The 24,341-nt window shown below is 47.3% G+C and overlaps 1 protein-coding gene across 1 annotated transcript in view; it reads right to left on the reverse strand.

Annotated features, from left to right (window-relative positions):
• The window catches only part of AARS (alanyl-tRNA synthetase), a 163,333-nt gene that overhangs the window by 132,192 nt on the left and 6,800 nt on the right, over positions 1–24,341 (reverse strand). Inside the window, 1 exon segment of the mRNA XM_029608901.1 lies at positions 8,537–8,692. Within this exon segment, the coding sequence (XP_029464761.1) occupies positions 8,537–8,692 (156 nt within the window).

Below are 24,341 nucleotides of genomic sequence, written 5' to 3' on the forward strand. Positions count from 1 at the left end.
ACAGATGGTCCGAGAGGCGGAAATCATTCGTCACCTCCAAGTACCGAATGAGGACCCGTTTTTTCTTATATTTATTTGGCTTTGCTTATATTTTTTATTTATTACTACGTTAAATAGTTATACTTCTTCATATTTAAAATATTATACTCTTTATTTATGTTTCCAGTTAAACTATTATTTCTTTATTTAGTACTATGTTAAATTGTCAAACAGTTATACTGTTCCATATGTTCTACGGTTCCATGTAAAGCTCCGCTCTCTGTTGAGCAGTTATTTGTTTTATGTAAACCGGAGTGATTTGTAGTCCCTACAAGAACTTCGGTATATAAAAAATTAAAAATAAATAAATAGAGGCGTCGGAGCTCCCTGGAATCCTCGTCCGAGAAGGATGGAAGCACCACCGACTGATTCAAATGAAAAGGCGACATAACCTTAGGTAGAAAGGCCGGCACTGTGGTCAAAGAGACTCCTGAGTCAATGAAATGAAGATAAGGTTCCCGGCAGGACAAGGCTTGAAGCTGCGAAATCCTCCTGGCAGAGGAAATGGCCACTAAAAATACTGTCTTGAGTGTGAGATCCTTCAGAGAAGCTCTCTTCAAAGGTTCGAAAAGTGGTCTGGCGAGGATCCGAAGAACCAGATTTAAGTCCCACGAAGGCGCTACTGCATGCGCCGGTGGCTTGACGTGTTTCACACCCTTCAGAAAACGGACTATGTCCGGGTGGGACGATATAATAGCGCCTTCTCAGTGAGGAATCAGAGCACCAAGGGCAGCCACTTGAACTCTCAGGGATTTGTAAGCCAATCCTTTATCCAGTCCCTGCTGTAGAAAGGAGAGAACCTGTGGCACCGACGCTTGAGGAGGAACCATCATCGTTTCACACCAAGCTTCAAATACTTTCCAGACCCAGACATAGGCAACGGAAGTGGAAGTCTTTCTCGCCCGAAGCAATGTAGAAATAACATCCTCCGGGTAGCCCAGTCTCCTCAGGCGGCGCCTTTCAAAAGCCAGGCCGCAAGACAGAAGCGATCTGCCTGGTCGAAAAACACGGGACCCTGGTGGAGGAGATTCGACAGATGTCAGAGCCGAATGGGTCCCTCCACTGCGAGATTGACCGGGTCTGCAAACCATGGCCTTCGAGGCCACTCTGGAGCTATCAGAATCACGGATCCCCGATGGGACTCTATTCTTCGCAGTACCTTCCCGATCATGGGCCATGGTGGAAACAGAGTAAGATCTTGGGAGGCCATGGCAGAACCAGAGCATCCATGCCTTCCGCACCATGCTCCCTTCTGCAGCTGAAGAATTGCGGGGCCTTCGCATCCTGGTGAGTGGCCATGAGGTTCAGATGAGGAACTCCCCACTTGCCGAAAACGAGCTCCACTGCCTCCTCTGAGAGTTCCCACTCCCCTGGATCTATGCGTTGATGGCTCAGGAAATCTGCCTGGACATTGTCAACCCCGGCTATAAGCGAAGCTGCCAGACGGGAGAGGTGGCGTTCTGCCCAGTCCATCAGACTGTCCGCCTCCAGCGAGACGTGGTGACTCCTTGTGCCTCCCTGACGATTTATAAAAGCCACTGTGGTCACATTGTCAGAGAGCACTCTTACAGCCCTGCCCTGAATGAGAAGAAGGAACCGCCTCAGGGTCAGTCGAACCACCCTGGTCTCCAGGCGATTGATAGGCCAGGCCGCCTGCGCTGTTGACCATTGTCCCTGTGTGGAGGTCCTGCCACAAACTGCCCCCCCAACCGGAGAGGCTGGCATCCGAGGTTACTATGATCCATTGAGGAATTTCCAACTCCATCCCCTGTAACAGATGGTCCAGCTGGAGCCACCAGGAGAGGCTGTGATTGGCCACCTCCGGTAGCGGCAGGGGTGCCTGAAAATCCTGGGACACAGGCTTCCAGCGGGAAAGCAACGCCCTCTGCAAAGGACACATATGCACAAATGTCCACGGAACCAGATCTATAGTGGAAGCCATAGTACCTAGGACCTGCAGATATTCCCAAGTTGTCGGGGGCGAGAGGCAATGAAACCACTGTAGCTGGCCCAGGAGAGCATGCGCTCGGTCCTGGCGGAGAAAAACCTTGCCCAACTTGGTGTTGAAGTGCGCTCCCAGGAAGTCAAGCTCCTGCGAAGGGACCAGACAGGTTTTGGCAAAATTGACGACCCATCCTCGAATGTGGAGGAGGTGCAGGACCTTGCCGACCGACTGGGACTCTGATTTTGCTCGGATGAGCCAATCGTCCAGGTACGGATGGACTAGAACACAGTCTCTCCGGAGCGCCGCCACCACCACCACCATTACCTTGGTAAAGGTACGGGGTGTGGTCGCTAGTCCAAATGGTAGGGCTTGGAATTGAAAGTGCTGGCCGAGGATTTTGAAGCAAAGAAAACATTGATGATCCCGTAGGATTGGGGTGTGAAGGTAGGCCTCCGTCAGGTCTAAGGAGGCTAGAAACTCCCCCCGATGCACAGCCGCAATGACAGAGCGTAGCGTTTCCATCTGGAAATGAGGGATCTTGAGAGCTCTGTTTGACCATCTTGAGGTCCAGTATGGGGCGGAAAGAGCCTTTCTTCTTGGGAACCACGAAGTAGACAGAATAATGGCCTACCCCGTGTTCTAACAGCGGGACCAGCAGGATGGCTCCTAAGCCGAGGAGTCGATCCAATGTCTGGCAGATGATCGCCTGCTTCTTCTGAGGCCCGCAGGGAGAGAAAAGAAACCTGTCTCTTAGGAGTTGCGCAAATTCTAAGGCATAGCCTTCTTTTAGAATATCCAGGACCCACTGGTCTGAGGTGATTTTGGTCCACTCCTCGTAGAAGAGAGATAGGAGTCCTCCTATCTTGGGAATGGGGGAGTGGACTGGCAAGACTTCATTGGTTAGGCTTGGCCGCTCCTCCTTGGGAGAGTGCTTACCGAGCTGGACGTCTACCCGAAAGGAATGAGACCAGGCTTGGGACCGAGAGGAGGGCAGTCTCTGGTTGACCATTCTGGACTGTCGGAAGAGACGCTGACCCCGGAAGCAGCTTCTGAATGTTCTGGCCTGTCTAGGCCGATCCTCCGGCAGCTTGTGTACCTTATTCTCTCCGAGAGACTTAATCATCTGATCCAGTTCATCACCAAAGAGTAATTTACCTTTGAAGGGCAGAGAATCAAGCTGTGCCTTCGAGGAAGCATCCGCCGACCAGTTGCGGAGCCAGAGAAGATGCCTTGCCGAGACCGCCGAGACCATGGAGCGGGCTAGCGCTCGCAGAAGATCATATAGAGAGATCGTACAGAGCATCCGCCCTGTACGCAATGACGGCCTCTAGGCGTTCCGCTTGCTGTGCTTCCTCTGGAGGGAGATCTTGAGCTCCCAGGAGCTGTTGAACCCATCTGAGACCTGCTCTTTGCATGAAGGAACTGCAGACCGCCGCCCGAACGCCCAAGGCGGAGACTTCGAAAATCCTCTTCAGATAGACTTCCAGCTTTCTATCCTGAACGTCCCATAAGGCCGCACCTCCGGTGACCGGAATGGTGGTTCTCTTCGTGACCGCAGTCACGGAAGCATCAACCTTCAGGAGCTTGAGGAGCTCTAGAAAATCTTCCGGATAAAGCTTGTTCATGGCCCTGCCTACCCGGTGCGATGCCTTCGGAGTGTCCCATTCCCGTATCGTTGGATGAGAAGGAAAGGTCTTGGCTGGAGGCCGAAGATCTGCTAGAACGGGGTCTCCCAGCTTACTCACGCTCTGGACCCGTGAGCTTCGCAGCACGGTCAATGTCTAATTCGTCCACTACATGTGGGATGATGGGATCGAGCTCGTCCCTGCTGAAAAAGGCGCAAAATGCAGGGGCATCTCCTTCCATTTGTGCCTAGGACCCTGGATCATCCAGATCTGGGTCCCCTGACGGGTCTGGAGCAGGATCTGCGTTCTGGATGACCGGAGGGGACACCAACCGAACTCGGGAGGGCCCTTGAGCGCCAACTGGTTCCTGGGAGCCTCCTGGCCTCTGGACAGTGACAGCCCCTGTAGGACTCTGAGGCACTGCTGGGGGTGGCACAGGTAAAGGATCCACCAACCTGGGCACCTTGCGGGGGGCGGGGGAGGGGGGGGAGGAACGGACGCTGGATCCTGGGGCTGGCTCTGCCGAGCCAAATATGCATTGTGCAAAAGGAGGATAAACTCTGCTGAGAATGGCTCCAGTACAATCCCCGGGGGGGGCACAGACGTGGGGGGCTTCCTCATCTGGGAGGTGGGCCGGGAGCAAGACGGGGGGGGGGGGGGGAAGGGCGAACACCCGAGGTCTGCACTGTCCTCCTAATGAAATGGTGCCGGCTCCCCTGCAGACAAAATGGCCACCGTTCCCGCGCTGTCTGGGAACAGGGCCGTCCTCCCAGACAGCGATCATGCATGGCCGCACAAAGAAGGACGCGCTCCTGGGCTCGAGGGACCTTCCCCACCGGGGAGACACCTCTTGCAAAGCCCAGTCCGGGAGAGCCTCGAAGCGAGCTCTCTACAGGCACTGCATCACGTCGACCGTGGCATAGGGGGAAGGAAATAGCTGTGAGGAAAATTCATCCTTAAACACTGCCTAAACAAGGCAGAAGGAGAACGCGATTGAACCGGCCCCGACTCAAAGCGCTTCACCAGGTGCTGCCAAAACAAACTTTTTTTTTTCCTGACAGAGGAATGCCGCTTCTCTGTCTGTGCTGCCCCGAGGCAAACGACTTCTCAGGGCAGCAAGTCAGGCCGACGGGGGAGAGGTTGGACCATCAACTTACACCCCTAGTGAAAAAGGAAGAAAATCCCTGTAAAATAGATAGAACAGAGAGAACTCACCCCAACAGTCAAAAAACATAAGCCCCCAACCTGGAGAAATGAGCCGAAAGCCAGAGATCATCTGCAAGCTGAAGGACTGCTGAGGGGTTGGTAAGTAAGAAATCCCTCACACTAATCTCTGTCTATGACTTTTTTTTTTTTTTTTTTTTAAACTTGCTCCATCCACATCAGAGAGAGAATCAAATAAGGAAGAAAAACACTATTCTCTCTTCACACAGAGGGGGAACTGCAGGTGTAACCCTCATCTGCTGAGTCAGAGGAAATACTGAGGGGACGCAGAGAGTGCCCCTGCTTATAAGTGGGTGTCCTTCCAGTTTTTGCTCTGACTCCATCTGCTGGAAGGGGGACATAACCCAGGGTCTGGACTGATCCGGGTTCGTACAGGGAAGCGCTATAATTTTTTTTGTGCTCTTTCATCTCATCTTCTCAAAATCAAGTGGTACCAACTGAACTGAGCCCTCTATTAGTGAGACCTTTTGTTGCGAGCACGGGGAATGCGGTCGCTTGCTCGAGAAAAGTGGGTCCTGCGCAACCTCAGGGCGAGACTCCAAGAAAGGCAAGCAATTCCGGAACAGAATGGGCTTGTAACGTAGCTTGGAACAAAGTACACTCAGACCTCTGTTGAGCCTGTACACACAGAGTGAGACCCAACACAATGCTGGTCTCTGGGGTAACCCTCCAGCCACTCGATAGCCCTTTCGGACCTGCCGTTTTGGAACAGCTTGTTCATCAGGACAGATGAAGGCAGAGGACAGGACACGGCATGACAGAACTCTGATGAAGACTCAGGAGACTTGGAACTAGAGATGGAGAGTCAAGTACAAGAGGAGTCCAGCTGCCCAGGGCACTGCACTTCAGCGTGCCCTACATAGGCCGACCCCCCCCCCCCCCCCCCATGGGCTGGTTATAGACCACACTGTCCCACTGCGCCCTACATAACCTGCCACAGGTTGGTCACGGACCATGCGGGGAGCGGGACAGGATTAGGACAGAGACTCAGAGGAGGACAGGAGTCCGAACATCACTTGGAATGAGGCTTGGCACAAGGAACATGGGAGATCTGCTGGCTAGACAAGCTCCTTGAGCCTGGAACTTGGAACATGAACAGGAACCCGAGACTTGACTGGAAACCTAGAACTCTAAAAACAAGGATGGACTCCGAGGACTTTATCCAGCGAAGATGGTCTTGGAAACAGGCCTTGTGCCAGGAAGGGCCCTACACAGCTGCCTATGGCTGGTCATGGACCACGACGCTGGCACACCTAGAGGAAAGAAGAGGGAGAAATCAGAAGGCTGACCTTGGAACGAAGACAGGAACATCAGGAACTTGATTGAAGACTCAGATGAGACAAAGATTCAAAACACTGGACAAAGAACCAGCAGGAGACCAGGAACACAGAACAAGCAACATGATGGGGATTCAACGAGGAACAGAGAGACCAGGAACTAAAACTGGAACAGGAACAAGAGGATCTGGAACATCCAACAAGGAACATGAAAACCATCTAAACAGAAGATGACCTCAGAAGACCTTGAAGGAAGGCACACCATGGACGACCATGAACTCCTTGAGAAGGCTCTGAGGAACTGATGGAGAGCCCTTTTATAGGGCTGAAGGCAGTACAAGGTGATGACATCATCAATTGGGGCCGTGGGGCTTTTCCTGCTACAGGCCCTTTAAAACTAGAAGGGAGACACGTGGCATCAGGCGGGGGAGGCAACGACGGTGTCCCAGGGCACAGGGGGGTGGAAACAGCGGTGGCACCCCACACCACGAAGAACAGTGTTGGCAGCAGATCCTCTGCTGCACAGGAGACAGAGTCAACAGCGGCACCCCATGCCGCGAAGAGCACCAGTGGCGGCGGCTCCCAGCCGCGCAGGCAGACAAAGACCTGCAGCGGCGGCTTGCAGCAAGAGAAGCAGCAGCTCCTGCTGCAAGGCACGGCAGGCGGCGACGGGCTAGGTAAGAGGCTGCTTGCGGAATGGGCCCCGCGAGTGGCATCGCAACACCTTTTTTCTTGGTAAAACAGTGGACAGGAATAACTGCCTGGAACAAAGTCAGGACAAAAGGAAAGCAGCATTGCTGAGGCCAAGAACCAAGTCAAGGAGAAGTGAAACATGAATGTATGGGCATGCTCCAATTGTTGCCAATCAAAAAAATAAAAACCAGTGCATAAGTACTCCCTTACCCTCCCCAGATGCCGCAGCACTGCATCTTTGTAAACAGAGGCTGTGGCCACAAATTCACAATCCCACATTTCACCTCAAACACAGCAGAAAATAATTTAGGGCCATAATTCAAGCACACATGGCACAAACACTATAGGATCTTAGTGGCTGGCAGTAGAGGGGGAAGACCAGAGCGAGTACGTGCGACAGTACAGTCTGCAGGCATAAATAAGCGAAGCTAGTGCTTATCTGCCAATATCAGCCTCTCTGTTTCTATTCAACTTAACACAAAGCTAAGACAGCAGCAAGAGGCAATGAAGAATGAATGCTTCCCACTAGCAGGCAGCAATCATTGGAAGAGGAGTTAAATTAGTTATACACATCCACAAGCACTGCTGAAGATGACTAGCTAGACACATGCAGGGTATTCTGGTGCTGGACCCTGACAGGGTTCCAAAATTATGGCTGCCTGGTTGCCAATGGCAACCAAAAATCTCCAAGTGGTGACAATGCAGAAAATAGCTCCCACCACTGCAAAAGGAGCCTTCCTTTTTGTTATGCTGCCATCTGCTTGACTGCTTCCCTCCCTCCCTCCCTCCTCTCTTCCCTGAGAAGCCATGGGAAGACTGTCACCTTCCACGCTACACAGAAATACAAGAGGATACACTTGGAAGTGGCAGGACTGATGGGGCCCTGGATCTCGGCCTTTGATAGAAGCTGGGATAGCTAATTGGGGCTTATTGGCAGGGAATGAGGATTGCAGAAAGAGAAACTAAACACACATCCTGCCATCTATTTTTTTTTTTTTACACATTTTTGGAGCCCTGATCCTTCCCTCATGTCACAGAAGCATCAAAGCAGAGTCACAGATATTGAATTACAGCCTCACCTTCATACAGTGAACATGCTAATATCCTTTATATATAAAATTATTGCCTGTTCCAACGCTAAGCTGTCAACATTAGTAAAAGTGAGAATACACTGGTTTTGTGGGCAGAAGTCAGCATCCTTATTAATAACATAACTGTTTCCAATCCTGCCAGGGCACTGACAGGTGTCTTGTACTAGAGAATCCTGGAAATTACCAGCTGCCCTTCCTTTAGCTGTTTTGGAAATGAGAAAGTCACTGTCAAGGGAGTAAGGACAGAGCCATTATTTGAAAGATATAGCCATCCTTTACCAGTAAAATGACTGCAAACTGGTATCTATTCTTGAACACTACACCCAATGTCTTCCCACTTCTTTTAAATGGGAGGACTTCACAAGATGAAAACCAAATGCCAAGGAAACCCAACAGGTATAAGAAGGGAGAAACTTACTGCTATACCACACAGTATTTTTATATGTTTAGTTCTTTCAGATGAATAGTGCTGCATACCCATAAACATTTGATCTAGTCAGTAAATTAAAATTTGTGGAACAAACCTCTGACTTTCTGGCTGGAATCTCCAGACCGGACATGTGCAACTTTAAACTGTCATTGAAATTAATATTGTGCTCTGAGCTGCTGACTGAACAGTAGAGGAAGACCGTGAAGCCCTACCTGGTTCATGCCAGCATTAGCAAATAGCAGTGTGGGGTCATCCAAGGGGACAGTCGATGATGAATGGACATAAGTATGCTGGTTATCCTTGAAGAAGTCTATGAACTTCTGTCGGATCTGGCTGGCTGTTAATGTCAAATCCATGATGGAAGCAACCTGCAAAGCCAAGGAGAAAAAAGTTTAATACTTTACATTGGTTTTGCTTTAATACTTTGGAGCTTATTCTGCCTGCTAGCAGGAATTCATGTCTAGGATATTCTAAAAACCAAATTTCCTTAAGGCTACAGCCATTGCAGCTTGAATGATATTTTTTTTTCTCCTGTTGTCCAAACAGTTCAGCCTCACTTCATAGTTTTCTCATTCGTACATTCAAAAACTTATTGGCATAAGGGAATCTCAACTCCAATGTCATTCCTGGAAAGGTCACTGGCACCTTCTGACCCTTTTTAACACAAGTTAAATTATGGCCCTAAATTATTATGGTCTTCAACATGCATTGTAGTACTGCAAGACAAATCATAAAAACATTTTTCCTAGCCACACATTATTGTGGTTGCTGTCTTAATCCACTTAAATATGAAAAAAAAAAAAGGTCAGCACAAGTTGTAGATAATACTTTTTTTTTCCCCACTGGATCAACTCAATCCACCCACGATTAGCTTTCAAGAAGTATTACTCCTGGGGGAAATTCTGCGCAAAATAATTTAAAATTCTGCGCACAAAAACTGAAAATTCTGCAAACTTTATATTGGTCAAAATAACACAATTTACATGACAGTCTAAGTAATTACACTTTAAATTAATACAGAAAAAAAAAGTTATTACTTAGAGATGCAGAATTTTAAATATTTTGAGTAGAATTTCCCTAGAAATTCACTATAAGAGTATTCCTTCCATTCGCTCTCCCTGTTCCCCTGGCCACTTTGCCCTCTCAGGCCCCATCTCCTCTACCTGCCAGTATCTCTCCCCTCCACCTCTAGGCTCAGCCTCTTCCATTCTATTACCAGTCCCAGAGTTTGACCCCGTTCTCAATACTGCCCCTCACACAGGCTCCCTCTCACTAGTACACATACACACACTCATATACAGGCTCCCTCACTCTCTTGCACACACATATCCCCTTATACAAGGCCCTCTCTCTTTTGCATACACCCACACACAAGCTCCCTTTCTCACACATACATCCTCACACAGGCTACCTATGTGTCTCTCTCATGCAGCCCAGGCTCTGTCTCACACATACACAATCCCTTCACACAGACTAGCAGCCTCACATAATCTCTGCACAGCTCAGAGGTAAAAACTGCACTGACCGATTTAGTCCACGGACTGAACAGGTCGAGGGTCGCATTTCTCGCCTGGAAGATGGCTCTTTAGCATTTACTGCCAAGATGGCGACCCTAGAAGACAGTGTCGGAACAAGCGGAGAAAATAGATGACCTCAAGAATAGATCTCCAAGGTCTAACCTCCGTTTTGTCGGTCTTCCGGAATCGATTAAAGATAAAAATCTGAGGGCTTTTTTGGAGTCCTGGCTGCAGGACACTTTGAACATCCCAGAGTTAAAATCTGTCATTCAAATTGAAAGAGCACATCGCTTAGGCCCCAGAAAGAGCGCGAGTATTGCCCAAGAATAATGATAGCAAAACTTCTGAACTTTGTTCACAAGCAGGTTTTACAACAAGCATATCGCAAATGCCCAGACCTTTCCTATAATTCACAACAGGTGCGGATTTTCCAGGACTACTCTGCTCGGGTCTCAATGCTTCGCCGTGGCTTTTCTCCAACCTGTACCACATTGTTTCAGAAACAGATCAAGTTTACACTTCAGTTCCCAGCCAGGCTTAAAGTATGGCATGCTGATCGAGTTTGCTTCTTTGAGTCTGTGGACAAGGCTCAGAAATTTGACTCTGTGACCCAATGATACCAATAAGGCTGAAATGTTTGTTTTTCAAAACTTTCTATGAAGCTCTTTATACAGATGATGCTTTGGGTGGACAACAAGCAGAAGATTCCTTTTTACAGAATCTTCCTCTTCCGAAGCTATCGGAGGCACATCTTCTCTTTATAAACAGACCCATTCAAGCTTTTAAATTCTAAATGTGATTAGTAGCAGTAAAGCAGGGAAAGCCCCAGGACCAGATTGCTTCTCATATGATTTTTACAAATTGTTAAAACCACAGCTAGTGGGCCCGCTAACCTTTTATAGAGATGCTCTACAGTGTGGTTCCTTCCCTACTCACTTTAACAAAGCCCCTATTACTGTGTTGGCTAAGCCTGGGAAGAATACGCTATCTCCAGCCTCATACAGACCCATTTAACTCTTCAACTGTGACCTGAAAATTCTGGCAAAAATTCTGGCGGATAGGGTGGGCGAAGTTCTCCCATCTCTCATTTCGGAACATCAGGTAGGCTTCATTAAGGGGAGGTCAGTCAGCTCTCATATTATTAAATTGCTCACAGCTATTTACACCTGTAATTATCATAAAGAAGCCCTTGCTATTGGATTTGATTCTGAGAAGGTGTTTGATTGGGTAGCGTGGCCTTACCTCTTCTCAGTCCTTCATAGATTTGGGTTTCAGGGAGACAGTTTCCTACATTCCTATGCTGTATCATAATCCCTTATCATTTATAATAGCTAATGGGTACAAATCAACTGCGATTGAGATTCAATGAGGGGTTAGGCAAGGTTGCCCACTTTCTCTGCTGCTTTACATTCTATTTATGCCCTGTAAAGAAAAATTGAGATGGTACAACAAATTACTAGTTTTCAGCGGCACTAGCTCATCTTTTAGGTAGCTGCTTTTGCGGATGATTGGAGAAATTACTTACCTGATAATTTCGTTTTCCTTAGTGTAGACCAGAGCTTTCCAAAGCGTGTGTCGCCTGAGGTGTGCCGCGCAAGCCCGGTGCACGTGACACACCGGCAAGTGGGAGCCAATGCGGCCGCCGGTGGAGCTCATCCCACTGGCGGCTGAGCAGCGAAGAATCGTTGTTCTGTGTGCCGCAGACACACAGCCGGAAGATCGGTAAGGCCGTGGTGAGTTCACGTCACCACGGCCCGAAGAAAAAGGGCACGTCTAAACGTGCAGGTGCTCCGCCTCCTTCCTGCCCACGCAGCCCCGGAAGAAAAATGTTGCCGGAGCCGCACGGGCAGGAAGGAGATGAAGCAGCCACGTGCAGAAGAGGAGCCGCGTTGTTGCAGCGGGCGAGAAGAGGCCCGGTAGCAGGGCCCCCACCGCGGATCGGATCGGCCCGAGAAGATCAGGGGCGCTGCAGAGCCGATCCTGCAGCGACCCGTGAAGAAGAGGCCCAGAGGTAAGAGAGAGGCTGAAGGCCCGTAGAGTGCGTGTATTAGCTGAGTTGAGAGATTGGGTGCTGTATGAGCTGAGTTGAGAGATTGGGTGCCTGTGTGAGTTGAGAGATTGGGTGTGGGAGTGAGGATCTCAATGTTTGCAGAGACAGCATGTGAGAGCCTGTGTGTGTGTGTGAGAGAGAGACAGCATGTGACAGTGAGAGCCTGTGCATGAGCAAGACAGCATGTGGGAGTGAGAGAGAGCCTGGGTGTGTGAGAGTCAGACAGCATGTGCAAGAGAGAGACTGTGTATGAATGATTGTATGAGAGAGAGAGCATGTGAGAGTGAGAGCCTGTGTGTGTGTGTGTGTGTGTGTGTGAGAGAGAGAGAGAGAGAAAGCATGTGAGAATGAGAACCTGACTGTATGTTTGAGGGAAGAAGACAGATGGAGAGAAAAGAAATAGAAAAAAAGACAATATGAAATGAATTGGCAAAAAAATAAGAAAGGGGAGGTGGAACAAAAAAGCCTGGGACCAACCAATTAGAAAACTAAGATCAGACAGCAAAGGTAAAAAAAAAAGAAATAAATTACTTTTTACTGATTGGCACATGTAATCTTTGTTAATGTCAAGAGTAGCACTTTCTCTATGCGGATCTCACAATGTACGAGATCAACATGGAGGAACTGGAAACCCACAGGGCCTGCACAGAGGCGGCAGCAGAATGGGCTTCAGTGCCAATAGCAGCAATCAGCGCCTCCCCAATAGCCATGCGGCATCAGAGGAATGAGAGAGGCTCCGAGGTTGCTGGCAAAAGAAAGAGAGGGGGTCTGCCTTTAGTGTGTGCATGTGTATGAATGGGTGCCTGCCTGGGGGTGTATGTGTGTGAATGGATGGGTGCCTGCCTGGGGGATGGTGAGGGAGTGGTGTGAAAATGAATGGGAGCCTGCCTGGGGGTCAGTTTTAGTGTGTGAGAATGACTGGGAGCTTGCCTGGGTGTGTGTGTTTGTGTGAGAATGATTGGGAACTTGCCTGGGTGTGTGTGTTTGTGTGTATGTGAGGGAGCCAGAGAGAGTGTGTATGAGAAAATCCAGGGGAGTAAGAGTTTGTGTGTGGGGTGTGTGTGGAGGGGGAAAGAGTGTCTTAGAGCCTGAGAGTGTGTCAGTGTCTGTGAGAGCGAGAGGTTATGGTGGGTATAAGAGCATGAATGTGTATGTATGTGACAGTGTATGTGTGAGAGAGAATGGACATGTGAGTCTGTGTGAGAGAGGATAACCTCTGGGAAATTGTAAAAAATGTATATGATTTTAATTAATAGAAATTCTATTTATCAGTAGTTTTAAAATATTCTTTTATTAGTATGGTTTTACTATTATAACTGATGCTTTATGTTTCTTGATTTTGTTTGTTTTATGAGGAATGGTGGTTCTGTTTTTCCATTGTTAATACACAGAGTCTGGCTTCTTGGAGTTTCCATTTCAGTTTTTGTCTAATTTGTGCTCCTTTATTTTGTATTCTGTATTTGGTGAGGGTCTGTCTCTGCTCTGTGTGTGTGACCATGATGAGAGATTCTGCTAGCATAGGGATCTATAGCAATCGGGTTTGTTTTGTTTCCTCAATAGGTGGTGTATTGGTATTCTAGGACCCAGTGTAATATTTACCCATGCTTTTTCACAGGTAGGGTTATTGTTGTTTGAGTCCTTGGTGTTATTACTGTTATGTTACAATGGGATTGCAGTATAGATTTTGAGTGTCTTTTTTGCGAGGTTTTATTTTAGTTCACAATGTGCCTGGCAGTGGAAGGTGTTTGTGCTGCTGTTACTGTGAGGTGACACCAGCATTTGAAAATATCTTTTAGTATGATGAGCTGTAAGGGAAACATCCAAGCTCCATTGTTTGGGGGAATTTCAGTGGATGCACAGAGTTACAGAACTGGAGGTGCAGGATTTATATTGACATTCTGTCCCTTCCTAAAAATTCCAGATTTCACTCTCATAGCCATGTAGAATTAGTTGAATGAGGCTATCAAATAATTATATAGTGTGAAACTGGCCAGCTTTTTAAAATTATGCAGAAGACCCTTTGGACTTTTTTATTAACACCAAATATTCAAAAGCTGTGTTCATCCCATCAAGCTCATATATCTCATTAAAGAGGTAAATTGAATAACACAATAACTTTGTTTTATTATTGTTACTCATAAATTATAACAATAACATTAATCTTGGAATATTATATATTTTTAATATAAACGAAAGGTTTTCACAAGATATGTTGTGTCGTGAAACATTTTATGATGTATATATTTAAGGAAACATACATAAATTGTCGAAATACATTTCACCTTTAACCTCCGGTTTGCTTGTAGACTAATTACTGTGTCCCGAAATTATGTTTGTCTAAAAAGTGTGTCACCAACATGAAAAGTTTGGAAAGCTCTGGTGTAGACAAATGGACTCTCCCATCTGTTAGCAGAGGAGCACATAACCCACTGGTCTGAGTCCATCTGGCTACACGCTAGGAAAGTCCTGGTTTTCCTTACCAAGCCTGGAGATTCTTTAGCTTTATTACTGGAGCTTCAAACCGCCTATGGTAGGTTTGCAGGTTTATGGATTAACCAGGATAAATCAAAGACACTTGATGTCTGCAGAAATGGGCAACTTAATTGGAGGGGCCATTTCCCCCTCAAATGGGTACATAAGGAAATAAAATATCTGGGAATCCGGATTTCAACAAATCCTAACGAAATTTACTCCGCCAATATCCAGCCATTAATGTGTAATATGTCTCAATCCCTAAAACAATGGCAGGGTCTACTACTGTCTTTTAGGTATGATACATTTACTGAAAATGATTATCTTGCCTAAATGGCTCTATATTTTTCAGATGAAACCAATTTGGATTATAAAACAAATTCATAGAGATGTAGAGAAACTATTTTGTAAATTCCTATGGAACGGGAAGAGAGCCAGGATGTCTGAAAAACCTTATCCAACCAAAGCTCGGGGTTTGGGATGTCCTAATTTGAGACTGTATAATCTAGCATGTATGCCACGTTTTCTGAGGGATTGGATCTTGGGATCCTCACATTTTGTTCCTTACTCCCATTTGCTAGATTGGTACAACTTACCCTCACTGAATAATATGCCACAAGTAGCTCATGCTCTAGTTTTGCTTGAATTACACTCACACATTCTGGTAGCATCTAGCCAACATGCTTGGTTGTACTTATGTTCTCTGCTTAAAATCTCACATAGATTAACTCCCCTTTTAAGCACATGTGACAATGGTATGTTTGAACCAGGAATGGGTAGATCAGTTTTTCACTGTTGGAAGGAGCAAAGCCTGATTTATATCTATCCATTATTTTCCCAAGGCAGGGGTTTTTCAGTTTACTGGAACTGCAATCACAGTTTTCTCTGCCTTGCCAAGACTTCTATGCATACTTACAGCTCAGGCATTTTGTCAAGACCTTTGAAGTTTCCTTTCTAGGTTATTCCTCCTCTAGGACGTTGCAGGATATTATACTAGGGGATGGCAAGTACAAACCTTCAATCATCAAGTTTATCAAATCAATTCAGGCCACCTCCTCCTCACAGGGACTACAAACTCTGGATGAGAAATGGCAGACATGGTCAGAGTATAGACTCTCTTCTCAAGAATTCCAAGCCTGTTTTAGTGATATCCTGACCTTAATCAAATGTTTTCTGCTATGAGAACGGCAATTTAAATGTTTGTGGCATTTCTATTGGTCTCCAGACAAAGCCTTCTTGGCTCAACAGTCTGATAGTAATTTAGGTCCTAAATGTGAGGCTGCCCCTGGTGACTGTTATCATTGTTTTTGGTCTTGCGCCCCAATACAGTCCTTTTGGTCTCGGGTAAGACAGAGCTGTGCTGAAATCCTGAAAACAGATGTTCCAAATGACCCTCACTTATGGCTGTTTAGCTTTGTCCAACTTTCTCCCTTGACTGACGATGTAGGGCATTATGCCTTTCTAAGGAAGGCTGGCTTGGTGGGGGAAAAAAGCCATTCTATCTACATGGGTTGGTTCAACAAAACCTCAACATTCACTGTGGTTTAATTTGTTAGTGAAATTGTTTACTTTTGAGTTCCTCTCTGCCAAAATGAGTTCACGTAAAAAACTTTAATATTATGAAGAATACTTGGGATAAATTCAGTTATTTTCTCTCTCCAGGATTCCAACATTCTGGCAATCTCTCTTAAACTAAGACATGGTACTATGCAGAGATAACAGACACCCTGCAGATACCAAAAAGGATGTCCTAATTATCGTGTTCTCTACTGCTCCATAGCACTGTTTCAAGAGGTCTATGCCCTATAATCCTGTTCTGTCCCCTATGAGGAAAGGCTGAAGAGGTTAGGGCTGTTCAGCTTGGAGAAGAGACGGCTGAGGTAGGATATGATAGAGGTCTTTAAGATCATGAGAGATCTTGAACGAGTAGATGTGAATCTGTTATTTACACTTTCGAATAATAGAAGGACTAGGGGGCATTCCATGAAGTTAGTAAGTAGCACATTTAAGATTAATCGGAGAAAATTCTTTTTCACTCAACGCACAATAAAGCTCTGGAATTTGTTGCCAGAGGATGTGGTTAGTGCAGTTAGTGTAGCTGGGTTCAAAAAAGGTTTGGAAAAGTTCTTGGAGGAGAAGTCCATTAACGGCTATTAATCAAGTTTACTTACAGGCCTATACAGTACAGTGCGCTCCAGCGGAGAGCATTGTTAACCCACGTTTGGACGCACATTTGACGCGCTAGCTTTACCCCTTATTCAGTAAGTGGTAATAGCACGTAGAAAACGCGCATCCAACCCCCCTGAAACTAATAGCGCCCGCAACATGCAAATGCATGTTGATGGCCCTATTAGTTATTCCCGAGCGATACAGAAAGTAAAATGTGCAGCCAAGCCGCACATTTTACTTTCAGAAATTAGCGCCTACCCAAAGGTAGGCGTTAATTTCTGCCGGCACCGGGAAAGTGCACAGAAAAGCAGTAAAAACTGCTTTTCTGTACACCCTCTGACTTAATATCATGGCGATATTAAGTCGAAGGTCCCAAAAGTTAAAGATAATTAAATTAAAAAAAAAATTTTTAAATCAGCCCGCGGCTTGAAAACCGGTCGCTCAATTTTGCCGACGTCCAGTTTCCGAACCCATGGCTGTCAGCGGGTTTGAGAACCGACACCGGCAAAATTGAGCATAGGCTGTCAAACTCACTGACAGCCGCCGCTCCTGTCAAAAAAGAGGCGCTAGGGAAGCGCTAGTTTCCCTAGCGCCTTTTTACCACGGGTCCTAATTTGAATATTTTTTTTTTTACTTAATCGCGAGCACAGGAGAGTGGCCTGTGCGTGCGCTACATGCCAGGAGAGTCCGCTCTCCCGCGACTTTTACTGTATTGGCCTGTTAGGGAATAGCCACTGCTATTAATTGCATCAATAGCATGGGATCTTCTTAGTGTTTGGGTAATTGCCAGGTTCTTGTGGCCTGGTTTTGCCTCTGTTGGAAACAGGATGCTGGGCTTGATGGACCCTTGGTCTGACCCAGCATGGCAATTTCTTATGTTCTTATTTACAGTGTTGGGTGGGATAGAGGGGGGGGGGGGGGGGAAGAGGACTGAAAGGAGACAAATTGTATCCTGTTTTTCTTTTCACTTCAGGTTAAATGTTTCAGGTCGATGTACCTGTGTTTTCTAATTTTGCTTTGTTGAAAATTTAATAGAGACAGGGCTGGATTTTCAAGGGTTTACGCATGTAATGGGGGGTTACACGTGCCGGGACTATTTCATAAAGGCCCAGCGACGTGCATAAAGCCCCGGGACACGTCTAAGTCCTAGGGCTTGAAAAAAGGGTGGTCCGGGCGGGGCCAGAGGCCTCCGGCACAGCGGCCATTTACCACTGTGTCGGAGGATTGTATGCTGGCAGGCTGCTGGCAGGCGCAAAAGGTAGGTCGAGGGGGTGGGAAGGATAGAGTAGGGGGAAGGGAACAGGTGAAGCTCGCAGGCGTCGACGCTCACAATTGTGCACCCCCTTGCACTCGCCGACCCCCGATTTTATAACATGTTATAAAATTGGGCGTCCATGTGTGCACGCTGGGTAGCGCGTGCACATGGACATCCGCACGCTTCTTTGAAAATCTACCTCATATTGAACATAAAACAAATCAGCGAAAGAATTTATTCTTTCAGCACACCATAAAGCTTTGATATCTGTTGCCAAAGGACGTGATCAAGGCAACTAGCATAGCGGGATTTAAAACCAACTTGGCAAGTTCCTGGAGAAAATGTCCATATAACTTTTTTGTGTTGATTTATGGTGGTTTTGTTTGATTTTAAAACTTGTTTGGTTTGAGGGTGTGTTTTTGTGGTTTTATTTATCTTTACTAGGGATTGAGGGGGAATATCCCTGCCTCTCCCCCCATTTAACGTCATAGTGGCTTTTGAGGAAGAGAAGCCTCCCCTACCCTCCTCTTTCTTTTCAGTCAGGCATAGGCAAGCCTGGGTAACAGCTTTTGAAAAAGAAGAAGCAGAGAAGTTAAAGGCTTGATCTGCAAACATTCAGGCCGATGCAATATTGTCACGCATTAAATGGGCGCTCATGATCGAGCATCGGTTCCCTTACGCGCGCCGATCCACCTCTCCAGGGTGCCCAATGCAAAATGCAAATGGGCTGCCGTGGTAAAAAGGAGGTGCTGGGGAAATTGCGAGCCCTTAGAGCTTCCTCAGCAGCAGGCACCTGAGAGAGGTGGTTGTTAGAGGGTTAGGAAAATGGATGCTCAGTTTTAGAGCATCCCTTTTCCTAACCTGTGCACAGCCACAGGTTAGGAAAATGGACGCTCGTTAATTGAGCACCCCTTTTCCTAACATGACCGCCGGCACATTTTTTTTTTTTTTTTTAGTTCCACCGACTTAATATCACCATGACATTAAGTCAGAGGAAGTACAGAAAAAGCAAATTTGCTTACCGTAAATGGTGTTTTCCATAGATAGCAGGATAAATTAGCCATGCTGTGTGGGACGTCCTGCCAGGGGTGGCCAAGGCAGATCTTCTCAAAGATCACAGAGCTTTGCTCTGTGTGGCTGTGCGTCTTTTTCCACACAGCGCCATGATAACTCCTCAGTCTATAACATAGCCACCATGCGAAGCACTGAACTTAGAGGCTGTCCAGGGAGGTGGGCGGGTGAGAATGGCCAATTCATTCTGCTATCTACGGAAAACACCATTTACAGTAAGCATACTTGCTTTTTTCCCCACAGATAAGCGGGCTGAATTACCCATGCTGTCTGGGAGTCCCCAGCTGAAGGTTGTGCATGCATTTTGAAGTGTCATGGATCGATCCCGCATTGTCCTGCCTTCTCAGATGTCAGTGTGCGCCCAACCCACTCCCGATGTGGACAGTCTTAATACTTTGTCGCTGACCTTAATAGTGCCGAGCCCAGCGCAGCATCCGCTGCGACTTGCTGATCAAGACAGTAACGTGACGCGAAAGTATGTAGTGATGACTACGTGGCTGCCTTACAAAATGTCCAGCAACAGAACATGGTGGAGATGAGCCACTGAAGCTATCATTGCTCTTACTTGGTGTACTCGAAAGGTTCGTTGATCTCTTGGTGTAACAAAATTGGATACACTGGTAGATCCAATTAGACAGAGTCCGTTTTGTCACCGGGAAGCCCAGGGCATTCGGGCTGAAGGAAACAAACAACTGAGTGATCCTTTTCACTCAATGTATCCTATGCTTATAGTAAGCTAAGGCTCTTTTCCAGTCCAGTGTGTGGAGCATTTGCTCCCTTTCATCCTTGTGCGGTTTTGGGAAGAACATTGGCAAAGTGATGGTCTGATCAAGATGGAAAGCTGAAACTACCTTGGGTAAAAACGAGGGATGTGTTTGTAAGTGACTTTATCATAGTGAAATTGCAGATACGAGGAGTAGTGGACCAGCACCTGTAACTCGCTGACCCTTCTAGCAGAGGAAACCGCTACCAAGAAAAAGTACCTTCCGTGTAAGATACTTTGTGTGGCTACTATCCAATGGTTCGAAAAGGGGGAAGTATGAGCTGCTCCAGCACTAGGTTGAGGTCCCATGGAACAGGCGGCTTTCAGCATAGGCAGTCTTAGGTGCAATATCCCTTTCATGATTCGGGAGACTAGCAGGTGGCTGGATACGGGGAGGCCATTGCACAGGTGATGATAGGCTGCGATGGCACGCACGTGGACCCGCACAGAAGTGGTCATCAGCCCTGCTTGATACAGGGAATGAAGATACTCAAGTAGTAACTCCGGGGAGCAAGAGATGGGGGTCCATGTCTCTGCAGCCACACCAGGCCGAGTATCTTTGCCACTTGCCTTGATAATTTTTCCTGATAGAAGACTTCCTGGATGAAACCAAGACATCTTGAATCTCCGATGGCAAGTGCAAATGACTTAATACTGTACTCTCAATCTCCACGCAGCAAGATGAAGCGAGGAGTGAATGGGGTGACGCAAAGTGCCATGCTCCTGAGTCAGGAGATCTACATTGTCGCCCAGGGAAATAGGAGAGACAATGGAGAGTCGAACTAGATAGGCATACCACGGCTGTCTGGGCCATGCTGGTGCTATCAGAATGAACTCTGCACCGTCCTGCAGATCAGTGGATCAGAGGATAGGCATAAAAAAGGCCCTCCATCCATGGTATAGAGAACGCATCCTGTGTGAATCGTGTCTTACAGGAGTAGACAGAACAGAATCTTTCCACCTTCTTCTTGTGCTCTGTAGCAAAGAGATCCATGCATGGGAGACCCCAGGTCGCAAACAGCTCATCCACCACCTTCTGGTGGAGCTCCCACTCATGTGGATGGAATATTCTGCTCAATCTGTCAGCATTAGTGTTTGCCACACCCGGCAGATATGTTGCTTAGAGGGAGATGGAGCTTTTCTCCACTCATTCTAGAATGCGGACTGCCTCCCTGCAAAGTACCCAGGAACCTGACTCTTCTTGTTTATGTAGGATATGGCCACCTGACTGTCTGTGTGAATCATGACATTCTGCCCTTGCAGGAGGCTCCCAAACGTGTGCAGGGCATTCTTTATTGCTCTGAGCTTTAAGAGATTTATTTGCTGTCTTTGCTCCCACGAGGACAAAGCCCCTGCATTTGCACATGCTCCAAGTGGGCTCCCGATCCCTTGGTTGAAGGTTCTGATCAGGAAAACTTGATGGGCCAGGGGGTAGAGTGACACTCTGATAGTGAGAACCGCAGGGCGTAACCACCATGTTAGGTCCCGTCGCATATCTGGGGTCAGAGAGACCTTCCTTGACAGAAGTTGTGAGAATTGAGTCCACTGCACCTTCAGCTCCCACTGCAGGTTTTGCATGTGCAAGCGAGTTCGCAGCACTACATATATGGCCTCAGCCATATGGCCCAATAGGGTCAGGATTCGATGAGCCAAGGTGCATGTACAAGCTCTCATTTGGACAGCTAGAGTGCGAAGCGCATGGGCTCTGTCTGCTGGCAAGAACGAGTATTTATCCTGGCCCCAATAAATTATAGGTTCTGTGTGAGTTGGAGGCTGGATTTTTTGTAGTTAATGGCGAAACCTAGACCCTCCAGACAATGTACTGTTTCCAATTCGCTCTGAAGAGCAGATGGTTTCGATGCAACTATCAACCAGTTGTCTGGGTATGGGAATTGTTGAATCCCTTTCTGTCTGGGATGGGCCACCACTACACACTTCATGTAGACCCTCGGGATGGACAAAAGCCCAAAAGGGAAGAACTTGTACTGGTAGTGGTGCGTATTGACTTGGAAACAAAGGCAGCGCCAGGATGACTGGTGCAATGGGATGTGGGAGTATGCATCCTTGAGATCCAGCGAGCACATCCAATTGTTGGGCTGTAGGAAGGGTAGAACTGACTTAATGTCATCTTGAACTTCTCCTTGCCCAGAAATTTGTTGAGAACCCGTAGGTCCAGGATTGGATGAAGGCCCCCAGACTTCATGGGTATGAGGCAGTATTGGGAATAGAATCCCTTGTTCAGCTGATGGTGGGGTATCTGCTGACTCGAGTCCTGATGAAGCAGATTGTTGATTGCTTTCTGCCACAGATGTTTATCTTCTGAGCGGGACTGATGGGGCTGCACCAGGTGCAGTAAGACTGGGCTGCTCTTGAAGTTCAATAGGTAACCCTCTCTATGATGTTCAGCACCCACTAATCTGAGGTAATCGCTGTCCAAGAATGGTAAAAGAACGATATTCTGCCTCCCACATACAGCGGTACAGGTAGCCCTGTGACTCCTACAAATTTTGTGGGGGTTTTGGCGTGTTGCCCTGTGGAGGATACTGCTGCCCCTGACCCTGCGGTCCATTTCGGGGTTGCTGCGACTGTGGTCTCCTCTGCTGAAAACTCGGTGGATGATAGGCTGGGTATGGCATTTGAGGGTGCCTCTGGTAGTAACTCCTCCTGAAGCTGGGGTAGTACTTCCCGCCCGTCGACTGCTGGTCCATGACAACGCCAGTGACAAGACTGCCACGTTTTGCTCCTTTAATTGGGAGACATTTATCGCAGCTTGTCCCCAAACAAGTTATCGCCCTTACAGTGGATATCCGCTAGCTTCTCATGTACGTCCTCCTGAACAGCGCTAGTGTGCAACCATGCTAGTCGTCGCACTGCCATGGCCCCTGCCGAAGTACGGATGGACGTTTCAAAGGTCTTGCATATGAAATGTAGAAGGTGTCACAAACCCTCCTCCAAGTCAAGAAACTGTTGCGGTGGAGCTGCATCATATGAGGTGGAGGCAAGATGGGGCCTCAGGGACTGCAAGCATTCATACAGTTACTGCATGATGTAAAATTGATGCTGTTGTATCTTCACATTCAGCATGCCTGCTTGAAAAGCTTTCTTACCGAAGTTGTCCAAATACCTGCAGTCCTTGCCAAGAGGGGTATTGGAACGAAGGTGGGTCTTCTTGGAGCGCTTCACGGCGGATTTCACCACCACTGATATGTGTGGGAGCTGGACCATGCTATAGTACGGAGACTGCCTCAATCTGAACTTCAGGTCAGTCTTTCTCGAGGTCGCCTGACTGGAAAAAGAAGACTCCCATGCCTTTGCCATCATGGAGTCCAATACAGCATGGGATGGGAAGGCAGTCAGTTCTGCTGGAACCTCAAACATTTTAGAATTCTCAGCATGTCCACTCACGGATCCAGAACCTTCTTGACCTCAATACCAAGATGAGCTCCCACCTTTTCCATGAATTTAGGGTAGGAAAGATCTTCCCGTGGTGAGGACGGCTCTGGTTGCTCTTCCAGTGGGTCAGACGGTATCCCCATCAAAGAACCCGGTGACTGTGGAGGGAAGTCGTCCGGGCCAGCATCTGGCTGCGGGGAAAACTGGGGATCTGTGCTCCCAGGCTCTTGAGTCGGGCTGCTCTCTCTTGGACATCTCTTTCAGTGAGATGTCCAACGGAGGAGGGCTAGATGGACGGCCTTTTCACTCTTCTAAGGAGGTGAAAAACTGGTAAGAATCTGGGAAATCCAAGACACGGCCTGTGACGCCAGATCTCCCTGGCCAGGAATGGGAGTTTTTCCTCGTCCCCTGAGATGATCTGCCGAAGGAAGAGCCACTAGCAGGATATCGGAATCCAGGACCCTGGGGCAATGCTCTGACTGTTCCCATCTGGAAGGCTTCTTATGCCTCTCCTGCAGCTGAGGGGAAAACCACTTCCTCTTAGACACGGAAGACAAATCTGAGTAGATTCTTTCCAAAGAACCAGACAAAGCCGAAGACAGATGCTCAGAGAGGCTCAATGTCTGAGAAACCCATTTCCACCATCTGCTCATGTGTGAATACGACTTGAGGGTCCATCGCTGGCTTATGGCTTAGAAGATGAGAAGCCTGGTACTGGATGCGACTCCGAGCCCCTCTGTGTTGTGGATTTCGATGCCAATAGCTTCTGTGTTGGAAAGTGCGTCGATGGCAGCGCATGACGCTCGATGATGCTGCTTCGGTACACCAGTGTGCAAAGCATCCTTGCACGAGTGCATTGTCTTCAACACAAGCATCGACAGTGCCTCCCATGTATGATCATCAATTCATGCATCGTGTCGGCATCAATAGAGACATGTAACAAATTTGCCAAATTTTTCAACACTAAAATACAAAACCTGACCAAAGACTTTAACATTAATCTGTTACAAAGTATATCTTTAGAAACAAAATATCTGGTCAAAATTTAATCCTACATCAATGTTAGAAATAAAAATTATATTAAACAAATTAAACCCTGCTACTCACCCTATTGATTTACTTTCAAACAAAAACTTGAAACTAATAAATGAGATAATTGTGCCGAAAATTACGACAATTGTTAACCTTTCCCTCAAAGAAGGCTATTTACTCAAATGTCTAAAATGTGCAGCTGTCAGACCAATGCTAAAACCAAATAAAGACATTCATGACTTAAATAATTATAGACCAATATTAAACTTACCAGCATTAGCCAAAATTACTGAAA

The sequence above is a fragment of the Rhinatrema bivittatum genome, chromosome 7 (genome assembly GCF_901001135.1).
Source record: "Rhinatrema bivittatum chromosome 7, aRhiBiv1.1, whole genome shotgun sequence".
Lineage (NCBI taxonomy): Eukaryota > Metazoa > Chordata > Amphibia > Gymnophiona > Rhinatrematidae > Rhinatrema > Rhinatrema bivittatum.